General features: G+C 44.6%; 1 protein-coding gene across 5 annotated transcripts in view; it reads left to right on the forward strand.

Moving 5' to 3' along the window:
• DZIP1L (DAZ interacting zinc finger protein 1 like) overlaps positions 1–20,404 on the forward strand; it is a 796,975-nt gene that overhangs the window by 250,005 nt on the left and 526,566 nt on the right. For all 5 annotated transcript variants that reach the window (XM_078665844.1, XM_078665841.1, XM_078665843.1 and 2 more), the window contains exon 4: positions 1,383–1,507. In XM_078665844.1, the coding sequence (XP_078521970.1) occupies positions 1,383–1,507 (125 nt within the window). The remainder of the gene's footprint in view (positions 1–1,382; positions 1,508–20,404) is intronic.

Below are 20,404 nucleotides of genomic sequence, written 5' to 3' on the forward strand. Positions count from 1 at the left end.
TGTTCCCTTCATAATCCCTTCATAATGCCTCAGTGGGACTTGAACCTGGTTCTAACATATTTGATGTGTGCTCCCTTTGAGCCACTTCACAACTGTCCTCTTCGTCTTCATGTATTGAATACTGCATTCCTTGTGGCCATCACCTCTGCCAGTAGAGTGAGTGAGCTCCAGGCCCTTTATTCTAAACCTCCTTTTCTCTCTGTCCATCTGGACAAAGTTGTTCCAAGAACTTTTCTGCCAAAGTTTGTCACTGCCTTTCACATCGGGCAGATCATCACTTTGCCCACCTTCTTTCTGCATCCCTCTAAAGAGGAAGAACGGCTCCACCGTCTGGACCCAAAACGTGTGCTCTCTTTCTATCTTAACAGCACGCAACAGTTCGGGGTGGATGACCAGCTCTTTGTTGGCTACGGGGGCACCAAGAAAGGTCGGGCGGTGCACGAACGGACTGTCTCTCGGTGGGTCGTTCTGTGCATTAAGGCTTGTTATTCTTTGGCTAAAAAAAAGCCTCCGGTGGGGCAGCGCACCCATTCTACCAGGGTGACGGCAGCCACTACTGCTTTGGGACGGGGTGTTCCCTTGCATGACATCTGTCAGGCAGCTACGTGGGCCTCGCTGCACATGTTTACTAAGCATTACTGTCTGGACAGCCAAGTCCGGAGAGACAGCTTCTTTGGCCGTTCTGTTCTCCAGGACTTTCTGGTGTGATCTTGGTTCGCAGACCCACCACCGGGGTTGGTATTGCTGGGGTATCTATTCTAAGGTAAGTAATCTATCACAACATGTTTCTTTTAGATGCACAAGTTACTTACCTTCGGTAACGATATATCTGTAAGAAACATTAGCAGTGATAGATACCTTACCGCTATACCCATCCTCCCTGTTTTGCGAACTGTATTTTTAGGGTTAAGGTCACCCCTTTCAGGGCCCTAGTTTCATGGCACCAGTGGTCAGTTTCTTGCATGGCTCTGCGTTCCTGGCGCAGAAAGTCGTGTACAGAACTGACGTCAGCGCATCTAAGTAACTCCAGCGACGTAATTCCGGTGTCAACAACACACGCGGAGCCACACGACGACGCCTACCGACGCGCAGGGGTACTGCTGACGAAAAAGCTTTCCGGATCCAGTCTGACGCCTGGGGGTAATTCTAAGGTAAGGAACCTATCACTACTAATGTTGCTTACAGATATATTGTTACCGAAGGTAAGTAACTTGTGCTTCTCTCTGTAACCTACGCACTTACTCTAATTTTTCACCTTAATTAGACATGCTGAGAAACAGGTGATACCTAAGTTAGCATAGCGTATGTGTGATCAAATAGGAACAGGTTTTTAAAGCATAAAGCGCCCATGCTAACTTCCCTATATTTTACTTTATTGCCAGAAAACCATAAGAAGAAGCAGGTGGCTCAGTTGGAAGAGTGCATAGAGGATCTAAAGCTTAAACTGAAACAATCCCAGGCAGTTTTAGAGGAAGAGAAAGCAGCAGAGCAACGTCGTAGGACTCAGGTATGTGTTTGTAGGGGCTGTAGTCCAGTGAACCAATCGTCTTTATGAAAGCCTTTTGAAGATTGCAGACTTGTTCTTCTGTTGTGGAGGTACCATTTTCTCCTTTCCTGTTCAACTCTTTCAGATTGTTTTAAAACCTTTTCTCATCATTGCTATAAACATTTACATTCGTATTTATTAAACCATTAATTATGCAGTGTAACCGACTCTTATTGGTGTCAGTAAAAATAAAGGCTGCTCTTTTTCACTGCTGGCTCGGGCTTATCCATGGCCGCCAAAATGCGAGGTTTCTTTGATTGTATCGACTGAAGGATCCTATAACTTCATTTGTCCTGGGGTATCACCGGCAGCTACTTAGCACTGCTGCTCGTTTTGTAAGAACTACTTCTGTTTCAGAAGACAGCTGGCGGATGCTACTCGTCAATAACCATATTTACCCTGTGCATGTGGACACTTGACCACAGTTACAAATCTGTCTGGCCAGACCCTTTGGATCTTTTAACCCCTTCGCTGCTAGGCCTTTTCCCCTCCTGTGCTGAGGCTTTTTTTGGCGTTTTGGAGTAGTGCGCGCTTAGGCCCTTGTAACTTTTTGACCACATAAGGTATCCACGCCAAATTTGCGTCCTTTTCTTCCAACATCATGTGGATTCTAAAGGCGCCCAGGGTTTGTGGATTCCCTTGGAGGAGTCCCAGAAATTAACCAAAATATAGTGATTTTTTTGTTTTTTTCAGAAAAATGGGAAAAACGGGCTGCAAATGAAAGCCTCTGGGTTTTTCCCTGAAAATGGTATCACAAAAGGGTTTGTGGGGCTGAAATCTCCATTTTCTCAGCTTTCAGGGAATGACAGTCTTTTGTCAGAGAACCGAATGTTTTCACTCAGTTTTGGCATGTTTCTGGGACATAGTCTATTTTTGCTATTTTTAGAGCTTTCCACCTCCTTCCAGTTAATGGTAGAAATGAGTTTGAAAGGAATAATGGATCCTGGAAAGCTTTACATTTTCGAAAAGTAGACAAAATTCTGAATTCAGAAATGGGTCATTTGTCTAAATCCATGAAGGTTTCGTTATAGAAACTAACATTTATATTTTGGAATAATTGAAAATTTGTTGAAAAAAACAGCCTTTTGTCTCAACATTTTCACCTATAACTTTTTCTAATTTTGACAGCTCTTGGAAAGCAATATACCGTTACATCCGTTAGACCTTCCTGGTTGTGGGGATATATAGGACTTGTAGTTTCACCAAGAACCTGACGAACCCAGATCCAAAAACTGAGCAGCAACTTGCAATGGTATTTTTTCATTTACTGGGTATAGTGTACTTTGTCTTGGAAAATGTATACATGGAATAATCTGTATGAAAGACACCTATGTATTTATGAATTGGGTACAAATTATAGCGTTCAGAAACAGTATGTAATTGCACATTTTCAAAGTTGGGAATACTCATACTAGCATGAGAATTATTGGTCATTTTTCATAAAGATTTTTTTTTTTACACAATGTCTTTCATTCAAAGGGAGAAATGCATGAAAGCTCAATTGGTAATAACAGTTGATTTACAAATCTGAATTACCCCAAGTGTTCCGATAAAAACGGTACCTCACTTGTGTGGGTCTGCCTTGTGCCTGCGACAGGAAACGGCGCAAAATGCAACGTGGTCACACCTAAATTTTGCAGTCACAAATTGACCCTTTTTTGGCAAAGTGCCTACCTGTAGTTTTTGCACCCTAGCTCTGCCGGCACCTAGGGAAACCTAGCAAACCTATACATTTTTGAAAAGTAGACACCCAGGGGAATTCAGGATGGGATGACTCGACTGCCTACCACCAGGTTTTGTTACCCAGAATCCCTTGCAAAGCTAAGATTTTGACAAAAAAAAAACACATTTTCCTCACATTTCTGTGGTGGAAAGTTCTGGAATCTGCGTGGATCAACAAATTTCCACCCACCCAGCGTGCCCCCAGGTCTCCCGAAAAAAATGGTACCTCACTTGTGTGGGTCAGCCTTGTGCCTACGACAGGAAACGGCACAAAATGCAACGTGGTCGCACCTCAATTTCCCAGTGAAATCTTAAGCTCTTTGGACAAAGAGACTACCTTTTGTTTTTGAGCCGTAGCTCAGCCAGCACCTAGGGAAACCTAGCAAACCTATACATTTTTGAAAACTAGACACCCAGGGGAATTCAGGATGGGGTGACTCGTCTGCCTACCCCCAGGTTTTGTTACCCAGAATCCCTTGCAAACCTAAAAATTTGACAAAAAAAACACATTTTCCTCACATTTCTGTGGTGGAAAGTTCTGGAATCTGCGTGGATCAACAAATTTCCACCCACCCAGCGTGCCTCCAGGTCTCCCGAAAAAAATGGTACCTCACTTGCGTGGGTAGGCATAGTGGCTGCGACATGAAACAGCGCAAAACGCAGCATGGTCGCACCTCAATTTCCTAGTGAAATTTAGCACGTTTCGGACAAAAAGATTACCTTTTGTTTTTGCGCCGTTGCTCTGCCAGCACCTAGGGAAACCTAACAAACCTATACATTTTTGAAAACTAGACACCCAGGGCAATTCAGGATGGGGTGACTCGTCTACCTACCCCCAGGTTTTGTTACCCAGAATCCCTTGCAAACCTAAAAATTTGACAAAAAAAACACATTTTCCTCACATTTCTGTGGTGGAAAGTTCTGGAATCTGCGTGGATCAACAAATTTCCACCCACCCAGCGTGCCCCCAGGTCTCCCGAAAAAATGGTACCTCACTTGCGTGGGTAGGCATAGTGGCTGCGACATGAAACAGCGCAAAACGCAGCATGGTTGCACCTCAATTTCCCAGTGAAATTTAGCACGTTTCGGACAAAAAGATTACCTTTTGTTTTTGCGCCGTTGCTCTGCCAGCACCTAGGGAAACCTAGCAAACCTATACATTTTTTAAAACTAGACACCCAGGGCAATTCAGGATGGGGTGACTCGTCTGCCTACCCCCAGGTTTTGTTACCCAGAATCCCTTGCAAACCTAAAAATTTGACAAAAAAACACATTTTCCTCACATTTCTGTGGTGGAAAGTTCTGGAATCTGCGTGGATCAACAAATTTCCACCCACCCAGCGTGCCCCCAGGTCTCCCGAAAAAAATGGTACCTCACTTGCGTGGGTAGGCATAGTGGCTGCGACATGAAACAGCGCAAAACGCAGCATGGTCGCACCTCAATTTCCCAGTGAAATTTAGCACGTTTTGGACAAAAAGACTACCTTTTGTTTTTGCTCCGTAGCTCTGCCAGTACCTAGGGAAACCTAGCAAACTTATACATTTTTGAAAACTAGACACCCAGGGCAATTCAGGATGGGGTGAGTCGTCTGCCTACCCCCAGGTTTTATTACCCAGAATCCTTTGCAAACCTAAAAATTTGACCAAAAAAACACATTTTCCTCACATTTCTGTGGTGGAAAGTTCTGGAATCTGCGTGGATCAACAAATTTCCACCCACCCAGCGTGCCCCCAGGTCTTCCGAAAAAAATGGTACCTCACTTGCGTGGGTAGGCATAGTGGCTGCGACATGAAACAGCGCAAAACGCAGCATGGTCGCACCTCAATTTCCCAGTGAAATTTAGCACTTTTCGGACAAAAAGACTACCTTTTGTTTTTGCACCGTAGCTCTGCCAGCACCTAGGGAAACCTAGCAAACCTATACATTTTTGAAAACTAGACACCCAGGGCAATTCAGGATGGGGTGACTCGTCTGCCTACCCCCAGGTTTTGTTACCCAGAATCCCTTGCAAACCTAAAAATTTGACCAAAAAAAACACATTTTCCTCACATTTCTGTGGTGGAAAGTTCTGGAATCTGCGTGGATCAACAAATTTCCACCCACCCAGCGTGCCCCCAGGTCTCCCGAAAAAAATGGTACCTCACTTGCGTGGGTAGGCATAGTGGCTGCGACATGAAACAGCGCAAAACGCAGCATGGTCGCACCTCAATTTCCTAGTGAAATTTAGCACGTTTCGGCCAAAAGACTACCTTTTGTTTTTGCGCCGTAGCTCTGCCAGCACCTAGGGAAACCTAGCAAACCTATACATTTTTGAAAACTAGACACCCAGCGCAATTCAGGATGGGGTGACTCGTCTGCCTACCCCCAGGTTTTGTTACCCAGAATCCCTTGCAAACCTAAAAATTTGACAAAAAAAACACATTTTCCTCACATTTCTGTCGTGGAAAGTTCTGGAATCTGCGTGGATCAACAAATTTCCACCCACCCAGCGTGCCCCCAGGTCTTCCGAAAAAAATGGTACCTCACTTGCGTGGGTAGGCATAGTGGCTGCGACATGAAACAGCGCAAAACGCAGCATGGTCGCACCTCAATTTCCCAGTGCAATTTAGCACTTTTCGGACAAAAAGACTACCTTTTGTTTTTGCACCGTAGCTCTGCCAGCACCTAGGGAAACCTAGCAAACCTATACATTTTTGAAAACTAGACACCCAGGGCAATTCAGGATGGGGTGACTCGTCTGCCTACCCCCAGGTTTTGTTACCCAGAATTCCTTGCAAACCTAAAAATTTGACAAAAAATACACATTTTCCTCACATTTCTGTGGTGGAAAGTTCTGGAATCTGCGTGGATCCACAAAATTCCACCCACCCAGCGTGCCCCCAGGTCTCCTGAAAAATATGGTACCTCACTTGCGTGGATAGACATAGTGGCTGCAACAGGAAACGGTTCAAATCGTATGGTGGTGAATTCACATTACCTTATTGCAAAACTACCTTGATTTTGGGGGGGGGGGCATCTGAGTTTGTGGCCCGGGGCTCGGTGGTATTCTTTGGAAAGTAGCAAACCCAAACAGTTCTGAAAACTAGACACCCGGGGGAGTCAAGGGAGGTATGGCATGCGTGGGTCCCCCAATGTTTTCTTACCAAGAACTCCTTACAAACCTTAAAATTAGGTAAAAATAGCACTTTTCCAAACTTTTTGGCGTGGGATCGCCGTGCCGGCAAAAAAGTCCTACCACCCTGCGTTCCCCTTGTTCTCCCGAGTAAAAGGATACCTCACTTGTGTGGGTGCCCCAAAGCAGAACACCCCAAAAATTAATTTTGAAAAAAGTAGTTTTTAGTCATATTTAAGTTTTACAAATTAAGCCCCCCAGCCTGAGTCACATGCCTTTGGCCCACCCACACAAGTGAGGTATCATTTTACTCGGGAGAACAAGGAAAAAGCTGGGTGGTAGGACATTTGTTCCGGCAGCGAGATCCCACCCAAAAAAGTACGGAAAAGTGGGTTTTTTGACCAAAATTTCAGGTTTGCAGGGGTTTCTGGGTAGGAAAACATTGGGGGACCCACGCATGCCATACCTCCCTGGACTCCCCCGGGTGTCTAGTTTTCAGAACTGTTTGGGTTTGGTAGTTTCCAAAGATGCCCGCCAAGCCCCGGGCCAAAAGCTCAGGTGACCCCCTCAAAAAATAAGATTATTTGGCTAAAGGTAATGTTTTGGTCGCCACAGTATGAATTGGGCCTTTTCCTAAAGCAGCCACTATGCCTACCCAGGCAAGTGAGGTACCATTTTTATCGGGAGACCTTGGGGAACGCTGGGTGGGAGGTAATTTGTGTGAGCCCAGTGATGCCACGCTTTCCCACACTAAAACGTGTGAAAAAACTGATTTTTTCCAAGCACAAAATGAGGTTTGCAAGGGATTCTGGGTAAAGGAACGTTGGAGGATCCACGCAAGCCATACCTCCTTGGAAGCCCCCGGGTGTCTACTTTTCAGAAATGTGTGGGTTTGGTAGGTTTCCCTAGATGGCTGTCTCGCACGGGGCCAAAAACCCAGGTAACCCCTCTTGCAAAAGCTGGTGAACTTAACATTTTCACCATTGTTCCTCAAAGACACACACATACAGGTTGGATTTGGCACGAGGGCGAGTGATGGTTCAGTACATAAAATTTTATTAACAAGATATTTCAAAAAAATGAAATGGTCTGTCAATAAATAAATGCATAAAAACCGAACCAGTGACTCGCAACTCGTGAGCTGTAAAGCCACGACAAGGCACCAACCGTTTTACAGGCCATTCACGCACCTTTCATACCTGATACAAACCAGACCATTGACAGCATCCGAATGGAAAAGCAACACATTACAACAATCACAATAAGGGACAAGGTACACCCTAATGCAGAAAGAGAAAAAAAACAACTATTACTGCACACCCATCTAATCCGCAAGCACACACACATACTGGTTGGATTTGGCACGAGGGTGAGTGATGATTCAGTACATACAATTGGATACGCAAGTAATTTCATTTAAAATGAAATACACTGCGTATAATTGAAAGTATGATAAACTGAACCACTGACTCACAGCTCGTGAGCTGTAAAGCCACGTCAAGGCACCAACCTCTTTACAGGTCATTCATACACCTTTCGTACGCGTGACACATACAAAACATTCACACCGCCAGCCGCGGACCCATCACATTTCAACACTCACACCAGCAAACAGCGCCATTCAAGGGCCCATCACTTTCACACGCCCACATTTCTGACACTGCAACTACACAAAATGATGGACTGTGTGGAGTGTCACTCAACTAGCAGTGTGTGTAGTGACCAACAGAAAGTAACTACTCACACACCGCCTGCCGAGCGCCAGTCCACCCACACCACCATCCAAGCACCAGACCATGCACACTGCCAGCCAAACACCACTCAGCGCACACCGACAGCCAAGTACCACTCCACACACACCACCAGCCAAGCATCACTCCACACACACCACCAGCCAAGCGCCACTCCACAAACACAACACCAGCCAAGCACCACTCCACACGCACCGCCAGCCGAGCATCACTCCACGCACACCACCAGCCAAGCGCCACTCCACAAACACAACACCATCCAAGCACCACTCCACACACACCGCCAGCCAAGCATCACTCCACGCACACCACCAGCCAAGCGCCACTCCACAAACACAACACCATCCAAGCACCACTCCACACACACCGCCAGCCAAGCACCACTCCACACACACCGCTAGCCAAGCACCACTCCACACACACCGCCAGCCAAGCACCACTCCACTCACACCGCCAGCCAAGCACCTAACCATGCACTCCGCCAGCCAAGCAAAAATCCACGCACCCCCCCAGCACAACTCCAATCCATGCACTATGCCAGCCAAGCACCAGACCACGCATACCACCAGCCAAGCGCCAGTCCACGCACACCAACAATCCAAGCACAATCCTGCACACACCACCATCGAAATTAGAATTTTTTAAAGAAATACCACAAATCAAATGTAGAAACCTACAAATCTGCTAACACAAATTCAAAAACTAAATGCTTTGCACTAATGCAAACCTTAAAGCAGACTAAAAAATATTACAGAAAACAGACCAGACAGTACACTTACAAGCTCAATGAAACTCCCAAAACTTCTTTTGTGTGTGGTACGATTTAAAACAAGCTGGCACACACAATCCAGGATTTGAAGGACAGTCAGGACAGTGCATACGAGACTCCCTCCGCACTTCTCTTCGCCAACAGACTCTACATCTTTTAGTGGGATTGTCTTTTGCAGTTGTGGGAGGAATGTATTCTGGAAAGTGGCGATCTTTCAGTCTAGCCACTTCCTCCACCATTCCTAATCTTGCCACACTTGCCTGTTCCACTAGTACAAGGCTGCCTATTATAGTCTCCTGAAACTTAACAAAAGGCATCTTTGACTCAGGACAAGATTTCTGGAAAACAACAAAAGCATTAAAGGATGCCAAGTGGAAAAGATGGATAGCCAACTTCTTGTACCAAACGTAAGCCTTTCGAAGAGCAGCATAAGGTTCCAACCTCTGATCTACTCTGTCAACACCACCCATGTGCCTATTATAGTCTAAAATGCACACAGGTTTACGCACTTCAGCAGTCTCACCCCGAACTGGCAGAGCTTCAGTGCTTTCGTCATGGATAGTAGTCAGCATGTAAACATCTCTCCTGTCTGAAAACTTCACAGCTAGAAGCTTCCCACATCGCAATGCAGTAGACTGTCCCCGCACAAGCCTTTTGCAAACAAGTTCTATTGGGAAACCTTTCCGGTTACTGCGCATCGTGCCACATGCAACAGTGCCCACTTTGGCCAACTCCTTGAACAAACGCACACTAGTGTAGAAGTTATCTACATATAAATGGTGGCCTTTGTTAAATAATCGTCTACCTAGTTCCCACACAATTTTCTCAGTCACTCCGAAAGTGGACGGACAAGCAGAAGTGTTAATGCTGGAATCCTTACCGGTGTACACCCTGAAATTATAAACATATCCAGTATCACTGTCACACAGCATATACAGTTTGATTCCATAGCGTGCCCTCTTACTAGGAATGTATTGCCTAAAAACCAAGCGGCTCTTGAACAATACCAAAGACTCGTCCACAGCTATTTCTTTTCCAGGTGCAAAGATCTCAGGAAAACGATCAACAAAGTGATCAAGGACAGGCCGAATCTTAAAAAGACTGTCACAATCAGGGTGATCGCGTGGCAACGCTAAATCATTATCAACAAAATGCATCATGCGAAGAAGAAGCATATATCGATCACGAGTCACAACTGCTGGAAATATAGATGTTGCCATCAAGGGACTAGTGGACCAATAAGAAGACATTGATGGCTTCCTTAGCAAGCCCATCAAAAAAGTTAATCTCAAAAACTTCTTCATCTCTTCAACATATGTGGGAGACCAATGGGTAGCTCTAGAATGGGGCTTAAGGCTGGCACTGTGGTCCCTCAAATACTGCTCTGCATACAAATTAGTTTGCTCCACAATCTCCTGCAAAAACTCATCGTCAAAAAACAACTGAAAAAAATTGAATTGGCAAAAAATTGTCAGTATTCACTCTACACCCTGGAACACCAGTGAAGTCTGGCAATTCCGGCTGCACCATGCCAGGGGCAACCCAGACGTCATCACTAACATCAGGAGAAGAAGCCACCCTAGCCTGCAGGCCAGATGCCTCTTGCTGCACTACATCAACGGGAACACTAGCATCCCCAGATGCCTCTTGCATCACTACACCAACAGGAATACTAGCATCCCCAGATACATTTTGCATCTCTACACCAACAGGAGAACTCACATCCCCAGCTGCCTCTTGCATCTCAACATCAACAGAAGAACTTGCATCCCCAGATGCCACTTGCTGCTCAACAACAACAGAAAGACTAGCAGCACCAGATGCCTCATGCTGCTCTACAACAGGAAGACTAGCAGCACCAGATAACCTTTGGCGCACCACAGCAATGTGAAACCTTTTGGGCGCAGCCTTTACCACACTTGCCTCTTCCCGACGAGAAAAAAAGGGAAACCTTGAGGACCTAGGCTGCCGCTCACATGGCTCTTGCCTCTCTACCGGCACATCAATGTCCCTCTCTACCACAGGCACTTCATCAGCACTAGAAGAAGAATCATCATCCGATGATACCATGCGAAGAGAAAACTCACTGCCTGAATCTTCTGCACCTACCTCATGCTCCGATTCGGAGTCAGTGTCTGGACCATGGTCAGAGGAAGACTCAAAAAGCAAACTAACAACCTGCCTAGCAGTCATCCTGCGAGCAGCCATTATCCTTACAAAGCAAGAAGACTACACACACAAGTGAACAACAACCTACACTGTGCAAAGTAAGAAGTAAACAAGGTAGAGTCTTCACACAAAAATCAATACACTCAAAAACAATTCAAATCTAACCAAATATAAGAACACTCACCAGCACCTACTCTGCTGAAACACAGCAAAAAGAAAGGAAATCCCACTGGAAAGAAAAAAAAAGTATAGATTAGACAAAGTACACATCAAGCAGCAATACAAAAAAAAAGTTAACAATCAAGAAACACAAAGCCACACAAACAGCAATAACTTCACTTTTCATAAAAACACATTCATCTAGGAAAAGTAGTACAAAAAACATTTACTTACTACACAAGCTGCAAAACCAGCATTAACTGAACCACAACCTACACCAATACAAACAGCAAAAGCCTGGATCAAAAACAAAGAAGAAAAAAAATAAATTAATACTACATTTCACAAACAACATAACAAATGAATAAACAACACACAAATTTACCCCCAAAATCACATCCACACAGATGGGCCATCAAAAAGGGCAAAACGGACAAAAGTACGGGTTGATTTGCCCACGGGGGGGGGGGGGCCAGAAAATCTAAATTTAAAATCCGACCCACCTGGAAGCGACCCTTGCCCAATGGGTCACTTCCTACAATCTAAAATAAGATCCCTGGTGCTAGTGGGGGCATTTCCACCGCACAATCGCAATGCTGTGTGCGACCGTGAGGCAGAAATGCCCTGCAAAGAGACATCAGAAGAGAGGAAATTCACTTACCTCTCCCCTGATGCCTCTTTGCAGCCCCAAACCCCCCCAAATATCTCAAAACCAACCTAACACCTCCAGGCGCAGGAAGCAAATGGCTTCCCGACCGCCTGGGAATCCCTGAAGATGTTGGCGCGTGCTGTGCGCGCTGACGTCATCAGGGATTCTCATGGGGAGGGGGGACAACAGAATTACTGTGGTTAACTGTGATGCTGGACAGAGGCACTTGCATCCTTGATTTTCACAAGCGCAATCCAAAAACAATTCCTATGACCAGGAGCTTCTTTCTCCCCATCTGCTGCTCTCATCAGTCTCTGACCATTTATACACATAAGAGGCATGTGAACTCACACAGAAGATCCCCGTTTGGCAACACCCACCAACTAGCGGAGTGCACCATCTTTCCTAAATTTACCCACTATGATGGACAGCTCACTCAAGGGACCTGTGCACACATTGGTGCGATGGCATAGTAACACACACGGTCACTGGAGACAAAGCAAGCGCTCGAGTTGCAGCACAAATTCAGGAAAACAATCATCAGCCCAAAAACATTTGTGACCTTCCCACTATGATGGACAGCTCACACAAGGGACCCCTGCGCACATCTGTGCAATTGCATAGTAACGCACACATGGACACTGGAGACAAAGATGGCGCTCGAATTGCAGCACAAATTCAGGAAAACAATCATCAGCCCAAAAACATTTGTGAGCTTCCCACTATGATGGACAGCTCACTCAAGGGACCTGTGCACACATCGGTGCGATGGCATAGTAACACACACGGTCACTGCAGACAAAGCAAGCGCTCGAGTTGCAGCACAAATTCAGGAAAACATTCATCAGCCCAAAAACATTTGTGACCTTCCCACTATGATGGACAGCTCACACAAGGGACCCCTGCGCACATCTGTGTGATTGCATAGAAACGCACACATGGTCACTGGAGACAAAGATGGCGCTCGAGTTGCAGCACAAATTCAGGAAAACAATCATCAGCCCAAAAACATTTGTGAGCTTCCCACTATGATGGACAGCTCACTCAAGGGACCCCTGCGCACATCGGTGCAATGGCATAATAACACACACAAAGGTCACTAGAGACAAAGCAGGTGATCGAGTTGCAGCACAAATTCAGGAAAACATTCATCAGCCCAAAAACATTTGTGGCCTTTCCACTATGATGGACAGCTCACACAAGGGACCCCTGCGCACATCTGTGTGATTGCATAGAAACGCACACATGGTCACTGGAGACAAAGATGGCGCTCGAGTTGCAGCACAAATTCAGGAAAACAATCATCAGCCCAAAAACATTTGTGAGCTTCCCACTATGATGGACAGCTCACTCAAGGGACCGCTTCGCACATCGCTGCGATGGCATAGTAACACACACATGGTCACTGGAGACAAAGCATGTGTTCGAATTGCAGCACAAATTAAAAAAAATTAAAAAAAACAGCCCAAAAACACTAGTGAGCTTTGCCTAGGCAGGACAGGTGTGTTTTTTAGCCACTTCAGATAAACACAAAGTAATAGAAATGAAGGACAGAGGCACTTGCATCCTTGATAAATATTAGCACAATAATACTATGTTCAAAATGTCCCCCATAAGCATTTTATTTTGAAAAATCGACCATTCCTCAACATAGGAGGCACACAAAGACATCCAAATTAATGATCCCCCAAAAAGGGGAGCGACCCTTCCCCAAGGGGCCGCTCCCCGAACAACGAAAGTGGCAAAAAAAAAAATAATTTAAATCCCTACCATTCCAGCTGCACGATCGCACGATCGTGCAGCAGGAATGCTCTAAAGTTGCATCGAGGGAAAGGAAAGGCCTTTCCTTCCCCTCGATGTACGTTTCAGCAAATTCCCCCCTGCCCCAGCCGCAAAACAAACCTCTTTGCAATCCGACGCGCAGGAAGCAAATGGCTTCCCTGCGCGTCGGTAAACAAAAGGAACCTCCAGTGACGTCAGCGCGCCTCGCGCGCTGACGTCATTGATGACGCGGGCGGGGAGGGCGGGGGGAGGCAGGGGAAGGTCTTCCCCTGCCATCCCGGCAGAAAAGCAGAAAATCGGGCAGACTCGGGGGGAGCGCTGGCGCTTCCCCCGAGGGTGGGGCCCATGACGAGCTGGGCTCGTCATCAGCGTGCGAGCGTCCTGCTCCATGACGAGCCCAGCTCGTCATCAGCCCCGAAGGGGTTAATCGCGTAGAATCCCGTCAGATACCTTTTAAGGAGCTACCACAGTGAATCAATTTCGGTCGGAATATTGTGCTGACACTTTAGGGTCACTTACACGCTCTGGCCAGAATCAGATCCTACACTGTCTGCGTCGTTGGGCTGACTATCGCCTTGATATTTAAAGTGGGACATGGTTTACACAGGAATTTCCTGCCCTGATGAAGTTCCTATAAAAGGAACGAAACGCGTTGGCTGTAGTGTTATTTTAACCTAAAGAAGAATAAAGATATTTGAAAAGATCATACTGGCTAACGTGACTACATACATAGTGCTGCCTCCATTCTCCTTCAATTTGTGTCTCTGGATTTTCAGTGAGACCCAACTGCAGCAGGTCTCGGAGGCTACTGGCACATGACTCTAATACCTTGTGGACACTATGATTGAGGTGCTAAACGTATCGTCAGCTGCAGTATCAATATATTCTGGTACACATTTTATAATTAGCATGTTTTACTACATAATTTATATATCAATGCCGTATAATTCGGTTTTTCATGCCGCATAATCCTCGTAGCCGTAACAATGTTATAGCTCTGCAGAGGGGTTTTGGGGCTGTCATTATGATGATGAAATCAATATTTCCTGTGCCATAGTTTATGGCTATCTGAGAAATTACTTTTTATATCATGGCATTTTGTGCAATAAAATCACCAAAAGATGCAAACACACAGAGCCACAGAAGGCTCAAAGCTGATGCCTGGCTTAGCTCTAGGTCCACAAACAAGACGAGCCTCCATGTGGCCTCTGCTGTTCATGCTCTTACCTCACCCTTAAACCCTCCCCCTTCTGCAGGAGAAGATTTTCTACCCATCGCCATGGTCATTTACCTGATAGTGAAGACCCTCCAGAGTGCTGTGACAATGGTTTGTGAGAGATGTGATGGTAATGCTTTTTCAATCAGTCTGTTGTGAGAGCGGACAATTTGAAAAATCGCCAGCAATATGGTCCTAGCGATGCACTTTTACAGCATTCTAAAATTCATATAGCCTGCATAGTGTGGTTGTGTGTGAAAGTCTGCTAATAGCTAAACTGTGGCCATTATTTGTGTCACCTGATCTCCATGGGTTCTCCCAGACCATTGTTATGTAACTGTGTGTAATTGCCTTCACTGAAGGTGATGAGCATTTCCTAAAATACGTTTCTTTGTTAAGTCAGGGAAATCAGGTGATGTTAACATTCAAAATAGACTACCCTGCCTTCCATTAAATAAACTATTAATTTTGTTATAGAAAGATGTCTTAATTCTAATAGATATTAAAGTATGATGTAAATTGGGAGAGAGAGAGAGATAACCCATGTTATGGCAAAATTGTACAATGTGAAACCAGGAAACATGAGATTAAAAGCGGCATCCCCTGAACTAAATTCCAGGCAACTACTTTATTTAGCTGTATCTTATTTTCATCCGTCATCATATTTGAGACCACCTTGAAATATATCTGTTCAGAATATACGCTGCACAAACATCTCTCTCGTACTTGGTTTAATAGATTATGAGGCTGCACCATCTGTCATAACCCAGGCAAAACACATATGTTTCATAAGGCAACTCACTTACCTCTTGTTTCACTAATGGTATTGGTATCCGGGTGAAGAGGTTGGGGGGAATGTTCTTAAGTTATTGCTTAGAAACTATCAACGATAGTGAAGGCCCTTCAGAGTGCGGTGAAAGTGCTGAGAGAGGGATGTTATGCAATTCAGGATGTTAATCCAGGAGGATTATTGCAGATTTTCATAGCATGTCAGTAGGGGTCACTTACTGCACCAGCTTTTTATGGCTTGTGCGACGGTGTTTTATCAACTTAATTGGAAAAAAAATCGGTGATACCACTGCAGCTGTGTGGACCTGAGCATGTAAGACTGGAGTAATCCGTCTGAGCTCAGATGCTGTCAACTCTGTTTCACCGAACAGTCTGATTCCTTTCTGAAACTCTTGAATTTGTCATACACTTCTGTCTATTGCAAATGATTGTCAGATTTCTACAATGTTTGATTTTTCTACTCTGCCAAGCCTCTGGGATTTGTTCTACTCTGCTGTCTGTCAGATGATTGTCAGATTTGTATACCTTTTGGTTTTCCCATCTTCCAAGCAGATTTTCACAATCTGCTTGGAAGGGGCAGAATGGGACAAGCTTTAGCACGGGCAATAGGTCAAGCCTTTGAGACCTTTTGGATTAGCCAATGTTTTTGCCGGGTCTCGTGGCTCAGAGGACTAATGCATTCATTGAAGTGGCCTGTGTTCGACCTCATGGTCATAGATTCAAATCCCGACGGGTCCGCTCAGCCTTTCATCCATCTGAGGTCGATCAAACGAGTACCATTGAGTTGGGTAACAATAAACATCTGTTATTTAGCACCAAGATGCCTAAGGGTGAACGTGCGCTTTACAAATACACATGTTATTTTATGTTTTATCCCCGCTGTAAAGCATCCCTGATGCTGAGCAGTATCGCAAAAATAATTAAGTAAAAAAAGCATTATGGTGTCATAGTCACATAATTTTGTACGCTTAATGCAAGAAATGTTGTTCATTAAATTAAAAAGCAAGAAGTAGCGCAAAAGCTTTATTTTTTGGGTCTCCGAGCATGGGTTAATGAGGAACAACATAAAGGGTGGGGTTGGGAAGCAAAGTGGTGAGAATAGAAACAATGCGGATGGCGAGGTAGAGATGAGAAGCAACGGGCAAAAGAGGAGGGCTCAGGGGTAGGGAAGCAACGTCAAGAGTAGAGGAGGGGAGAAACAGCAGCAGCGATGGGGGCATGTATGAGGGGAGGAGAAGTCATGGGCTGGAGTAGTAGGGCATGAGTTTGGGACGCAGCACTGAGGGTGGGTGTGCGGAGGAGAAGCAGCAGATGAGATAGCAATATGAAGTGGGTGGGGAACAAACACACAGGTGACAAAGAAACGCACCAGGAAGTACATGATGGTGAGTGCAACATGGGGGGGAGCACACTGGAAGCAACATGGAATGCAGGGGTAGAAAAGTGCGCAAGGGAGATAGCTGGAAAAAGCATGCACTCCAATGAAGTGTTTTTTAAGTTCAAAAGAAGTTTATTAAGGGGAGACAAGGTAATATTTCAAAATAGGAACATAATAATGTGGGGAAAAACAAAAGAAGGAAAAGGGAAGCAGATGATGATTAATTGAGAAGAAGGAAGAAAAACAATGCAATATAATAGTAACAATTCAAAACATAATGGATTAATCATGAGTATCAATAGGTAAAAAGCAGATATTGTAACATATGAATAATAGAAACAAATGCAATTAGAGTCATGCAATAAAACAGTTTAGCCGAACATGAGGAAATGGAAAGGGTATCAAGGGGGTTTAGAAACCTCCTGCTGATCAGGTCGTGGACGAAAGGAACGGGTTGTACAATTATCCAAATATAACGTGATAGGAAGCCATAACTCAGCACGTTTAGCTGCCAACTGTGCAGGAAAAACAAAAGCATTATCAAGTCTGTGGTTGTGGCAAACATTATACCACCAAGCTTTGAAGGTGATATTGGACGTAGACTTCCAGTTGACAGTAATTTGTTGAAAAGCAACTGCTAATAGTAGGTCTACAATACGGACATTTAGGTCAATCTGATCCCAACAAGGGGAGAGGCTTCCCAGAAAAATTCGTGCATGTGAAAATGGAATGCTGGTGGAGAAGATAACATTAATTTGAGCCCAGACTTGTAACCAGAAGGCATGTACCTTTTTGCAAAGAAACAACATGTGAAACAAAGTAGCATTAGGGGAAGAGCATGACCAACATGTGTCTGGTGTAGTAGGGAAACGTTTGTGAAGGGTGGAAGGAGTATGCAATAAACGATTGTAAATAAAGAATATAGTTTGCGTCAGAGAAGCAGCTCTGGAGGTTTTACGGATCTTCGTCCAGATCTTATCCCAAAAAGAAGTTGGCCAAGATAAGGAAAGATCATTTTCCCAGTGCTCCTCCACTGTGCTTTTGAGTCTGGGAAGGGTGTGTGTATGAAAGCGTTTGTATAGGACAGAAGCTTTTGGGAGGGTAAGTAGAGTAGAATGGAGTTGAGTAGTAGGATCAGGGGAAGATGGAGAAGGGTGTGATTTGGGAAGTTTGTTGTAGACCTCCATAACCGATGCTTTAAGGAGGAGATATTGGTGAGCAGAAGAGAGGGGCAATTCAAAAGTGGAGCGAAGAGCATGAAAAGGCAAGAAAGTGGATTGTGAAAACAATTGGGAGATCCAAAGCAAACCCTTGGCTCTCCAGGATTTCCAGAAAATAGGTTTGCCGCGGATTAAAAGGTATTTATTATGCCAAATGGTGGAGGAAAGGAAATCAGTAACACAAACAGGAGGAGGAGGACGGGAGGATAAGAGAAGTTTGAGAGTGAATTTATGTATGGGAGAAAAAATTGAGGAGGGTTTGCGTGAAAAGGAGATACACTCAGCAAAAGAGAAAGGCGATAGGAAAAGGCGCTCCACCTTAGTCCACAGTGGGCAAGAGGAATCAGGATCTTGTAACCAAAAGGATGATTGGCGCAGCAAAAAAGCTCTGTGATAGGCCAGGAAATTCGGAAAATTAACACCACCCTCCGAAGCCGGACGAGTAAGTCTAGCAAGAGACATTCTGGGTTTATTCTTATGCCACAGAAAGGAAGATAAAACTGAGTTTATTTTTTTTATGAACTTAGCTGGAATGGCGACAGGGATATTGGAGAGAGTATAGAGAACAACAGGGGATAGCATCATTTTGATAGTATCTAAGCGACCCCACCAGGACAGATAAAGAGGGTGCCACTTAGCCGTGAGGTCAGATAGTTTCTGAATACACTTGGTTAGGCATAAGGAAACAGTATCAGGGATGGAGGGGGTTATATGCAATCCCAAATATTTGATATGGGAAGAACTCCAGGTGAAGTTGGAGGCATTGAAGTCATGCTTAAAGGTGAACTTCGTCAATGGCAGAATCTCACACTTATCATGGTTTAATTTATAGCCAGATATTGAAGAATAATGCTGTACTTCTGCTAAAAAAGCGGGAATAGAAACAGTAGGGTTCGAGATGAAAAGTAGAATATCGTCTGCATACGCAGCAAGCTTAATGGAAAGATCCTTAGTCTGAAATCCGTGAATATCAGGATTTTGGCGAAGTTTGGACAAAAAGGGTTCTAGGGCCAGGTTAAATAAAAAAGGTGAAAGAGGGCATCCTTGACGGACACCTCTACCAAGATTAAAATAAGGAGATGTTTGACCATTGGCAAAAACTGCAGCTCGCGGACGGGAGTATAAGAATGAAATTAAGGAGACAAATTTAGGGCCAAATCCGAACCAATTAAGAGTATGGAAGAGGTAAGGCCATTCTACCCTATCAAACGCCTTCTCTGCGTCTAAGGCTATTGCTGCAAGGGGGTATTGGAGACGTGAGGATTTTGTTAAAATGTTAAATAAAAGTCTTGTGTTGACAGTAATGTAACGCCCCTTAACAAAGCCTGATTGTTCATCTCCTAAAAGGTCAGGAAGCAAGTGATCTAATCTAATCGCCAGTGATTTAGCAAAAATTTTGTAGTCTATATTGACTAGGGAAATAGGTCTGTAATTTTTACAATACTGGGCGTCTCTCCCGGGTTTAGGAATTAAACAAATATGTGCATCCGAGAAAGTACCGGAGGAAGAGCCAAATTCAGCAAAGGAGTGGAGGAGGGAATGGAGTTTTGGAATGAGTAAATTTGAAAAGTGAAGGTAAAACTCAACAGTAAAACCATCAGGGCGGGGGCCTTGTTAAGTTTTAAACGTTGAAGGGCAGCAAGCAATTCTTTTTGTGAAACATCAGATTCTAAGGAAGAAAGGTCAAGAGGAAAAGAGGAAGGGGTTAGAATGGTAGAGAAAAAGTGAGCAAGAGATTGAGGAGAAGAGGAGGTGTCTGAGGTGTATAGGGTCTCATAGAAATGGGAGAAAGTAGTAAGAATGTCAGCATCCTTGTGTTGTAAATGTGCATCATCATCATAAATCGATTCAATGTTCACCTTGTTATGCTTGACCTTCAAGTAATTAGCAAGAATCTTTCCAGCTTTGTTCCTACCACCATAAAATTTAGCACTGGATTTAAGCAAATATAAAGAAGCATCTTCAGTAGACTTTTCATTAAATTTGATTTTAGCAGCGACCAGAGATGTCAAACTATCCGAGGAATGGGAGGTAAAGTAGGCGTGTTCCAATCTTTTAATGTCATGAAGGAGGTTCTTGGTAAAATGGCGAGCAGCTTTTCGTTTGTTAGCAACATAACTGATAATGAAATCACGTGCAGC

Source organism: Lissotriton helveticus, chromosome 11 (assembly GCF_964261635.1).
Source record: "Lissotriton helveticus chromosome 11, aLisHel1.1, whole genome shotgun sequence".
Classification (NCBI taxonomy): domain Eukaryota; kingdom Metazoa; phylum Chordata; class Amphibia; order Caudata; family Salamandridae; genus Lissotriton; species Lissotriton helveticus.